The 2,739-nt window shown below is 34.0% G+C and overlaps 1 protein-coding gene across 1 annotated transcript; it reads right to left on the reverse strand.

The window, feature by feature from the left end:
- Window positions 1-519: 519 nt before the first annotated feature.
- Window positions 520-2,739, reverse strand: LOC111412977 (transcription factor MYB56-like). Its single transcript, XM_023043833.1, has 3 exons — window positions 2,121-2,739; window positions 1,327-1,776; window positions 520-1,038 (listed from the first exon to the last, which is right to left on the reverse strand). Exons 1-3 carry the CDS (start codon window positions 2,431-2,433, stop codon window positions 794-796), a joined length of 1,008 nt encoding a protein of 335 aa, XP_022899601.1. The 5' UTR covers window positions 2,434-2,739; the 3' UTR covers window positions 520-793.

Raw genomic sequence — 2,739 nt, forward strand, 5'->3', positions numbered from 1 at the left:
TACATCAATTCGCTCTAGGTGTCTCTCATGAACACTTCAACGGACTTTCGAGTTGATAGTCCTCAATGGAGAAAATTAAGACTATACATGCCACAAGCACGTGAGTACAACATATATTTACGTTTAAGTATGCACTCAATTTCTTTTAACTAAATTTTTTATTTCGAACATAAATAACCTTGTATCTTTATAAATTCCATCCAATACAACTTCTCCTATACTTTTTATAACCGTTCAAAATCTATAAAAGAATAGGTTAAATTATGTTGATAACCAGTGCAAAACTTTATAATACCCCGTAATCCGAAAAATATTCCCAAAGAAATAAGGAAAAAGTGTATAAGAAATTTTATCGACCATACAAGTGGTGCAGTCCATTTACGTTCACACAGAGATCATTAATAAATGCAAGGGATGAAAGGACAAATATATGCAAAAACCAAACACAAAGGTTCAGATAAAGTCAACAAAAGTGTACAATAGCATGAAATTGAAAAGAAATGCAGATTCATTGATTGATTATTCAGTGTTTGTAGGCAACAAAGAAAAATGAGAAAAAAAAAATTACTTTTCCTTAATATAAGCAGCAGTTTTTTACTGCATTAGTTAACAGAGAAAATCGACAAGAACATAACTCCAAAAGGAATTATTTTGCAAGTCATGATTATATTCCTCATGGATTCTCTGAATCCTCTTCCCCCGCACCCCCCACCCCCACAACCACTCTTTCAAGATTTTTCACTGCTGTAATTTCTTTCCATTTATGGAATTTACTGTACATGCAGTGTATTCCTCAAGTGGCTCCCACTCCAAGAAAATCTATGAACGCGTTGTTCTCAAATTTTGCATTCTTATTTTCCCCTAACATGTAAAGATTGGCCATATTGTTGGCTACTGATTCAGATGCTTCAGTAACATCAGAATTTGAATCTGAGTGACCTGTTTGATCCACTTCTGCAGCATTTTCCGTTGGCTCATTCTCATAGTCATAGTACTGACCATTACTATGAACCAGCACCTTTTCTTCTCTTGTTAAACCTGGAAATCAAGTTAAACAAAGGGATTCATATAAACAAATAAGCCATAATTTATTTAAGACTTAATTCCTACTAATTCCAGCTCGTCCTCAACTTGGAAACTACGTCTATTTTGCCAATTTCCCTATATCGAAAAGGAATATGACGAAGTGATCAAATGCCTCTCCCACTAAAAATAATAGACTCCTAAGAGAAGGAATGTTAGGTCGATTCACAGTCGAAATAATTAGTCTACAGTGTAATTAGACTTTCCAATGTCCAAGACTTAGAAAGACAAAAATCCTCATACCTATCTTTGATTCCAAGATATTGTGCCGCTGGACAGGTATAAACCTGCTGAAAAACTGAGGCATTTTAACAGAAGAAGGAGTGACGGAAAGATCAATGCAGGTTGAGGCAGCATATTCATCAACAACTTTGTCATTAACCATGGTTGATTCACCGAAAGCATTATTTTGTATGTTATTTAAAGAAAATCCCTTTGTTTGGACCATTAAACAAGAGGGTTTTCTTCTTCTATAAACACTCATTTGTTCTCTATTTTTTCTTGCCATTATCACATGCCAATGATTCTTGACTGCGTTATCAGTTCTTCCAGGAAATAACCTAGCAATCATAGCCCATTTGTTACCATACATTCTATGAGCAGCTAAAAGCCTTTCTTCCTCCTCATCAGTGAAACTACTTCTGTTTAATCTTGGATCTAACTGGTTAAACCATCTCAATCTGCAACTTTTCCCTGAAAATTGTCAATGAAAATAGTAATCAAGAAATAAGTGTTTGAAATATGAATAGATCAATCAATAAATGAAAACCAATCAATAAGAAGCATAATCGGCTAAGCATAAAACTTTTATAAGTAAAAGTAGCTCATAAAATTTTCACACAAGTTAGTAAAAGCACTTTTTTTAAGTGCTTATCTAAGCCAGCTGTATACATTTTTATCTACCAAAAAAAGATCAAAAGAAGGCCTAGAAAGATGGCAAAAGAAGGCCTAGAAAGATGGCTTTTAAGAGCGTCAACCCAAAAAAAGAAAATAAAAAAAAATAATCTAAACATGTTCAAAATGAAAAATAATTTTGCCTGATCTTCCTTTAAGCTTTTCTGCAATGAGATTCCAGTTTTGAGGACCATATCGAGAAACAAGTTCTTTGAGCTTAGCATCTTCATGAGGTCTCCAATGGCCTCTGGCACATATCTTTTTATGTCCATTTTTTCTCCCAGTTTCTTCATTCTCAGTGCCTTCATTTTCCCACTTTATTGGTCTTACCTCTTCCATTGGAGGAGAAAACCAAGGTCTTTTCAGATTTTGCAATGGAGCTTTCAAATAGTGAAACCCCATCTCAGGAGAGGCCATAAATGTCAAATCTTGAAATCCACAGGAAATCTCTCTCATTAACTGCAAATCTAGGAAAAAAGCTTGCACAGAAATTGACAATCTAACAAGAAAATCGAGTGGATATTTTTTAAAAAAATTGACTCATTCCTTTATTGCTTGTATAATGCTACAAAAGCAGAAAGGGGAATTTTTTCAACTAAATTAACACAAGTAATCTCATTTTTAAGGTTTTTAAAACAGAAAAGATGAAAAAAAAAAAGAAAAAAAAAAGGTTGGGTCTTTCTCTGACTGGAAACCTCAAGAGACAGTGACGAGGAACAGAATGTGTGTTTCTTTAACAAACCCTCTTTTGTCCTCACATTA

Source organism: Olea europaea, chromosome 17 (genome assembly GCF_002742605.1).
Source record: "Olea europaea var. sylvestris chromosome 17, O_europaea_v1, whole genome shotgun sequence".
Lineage (NCBI taxonomy): Eukaryota > Viridiplantae > Streptophyta > Magnoliopsida > Lamiales > Oleaceae > Olea > Olea europaea.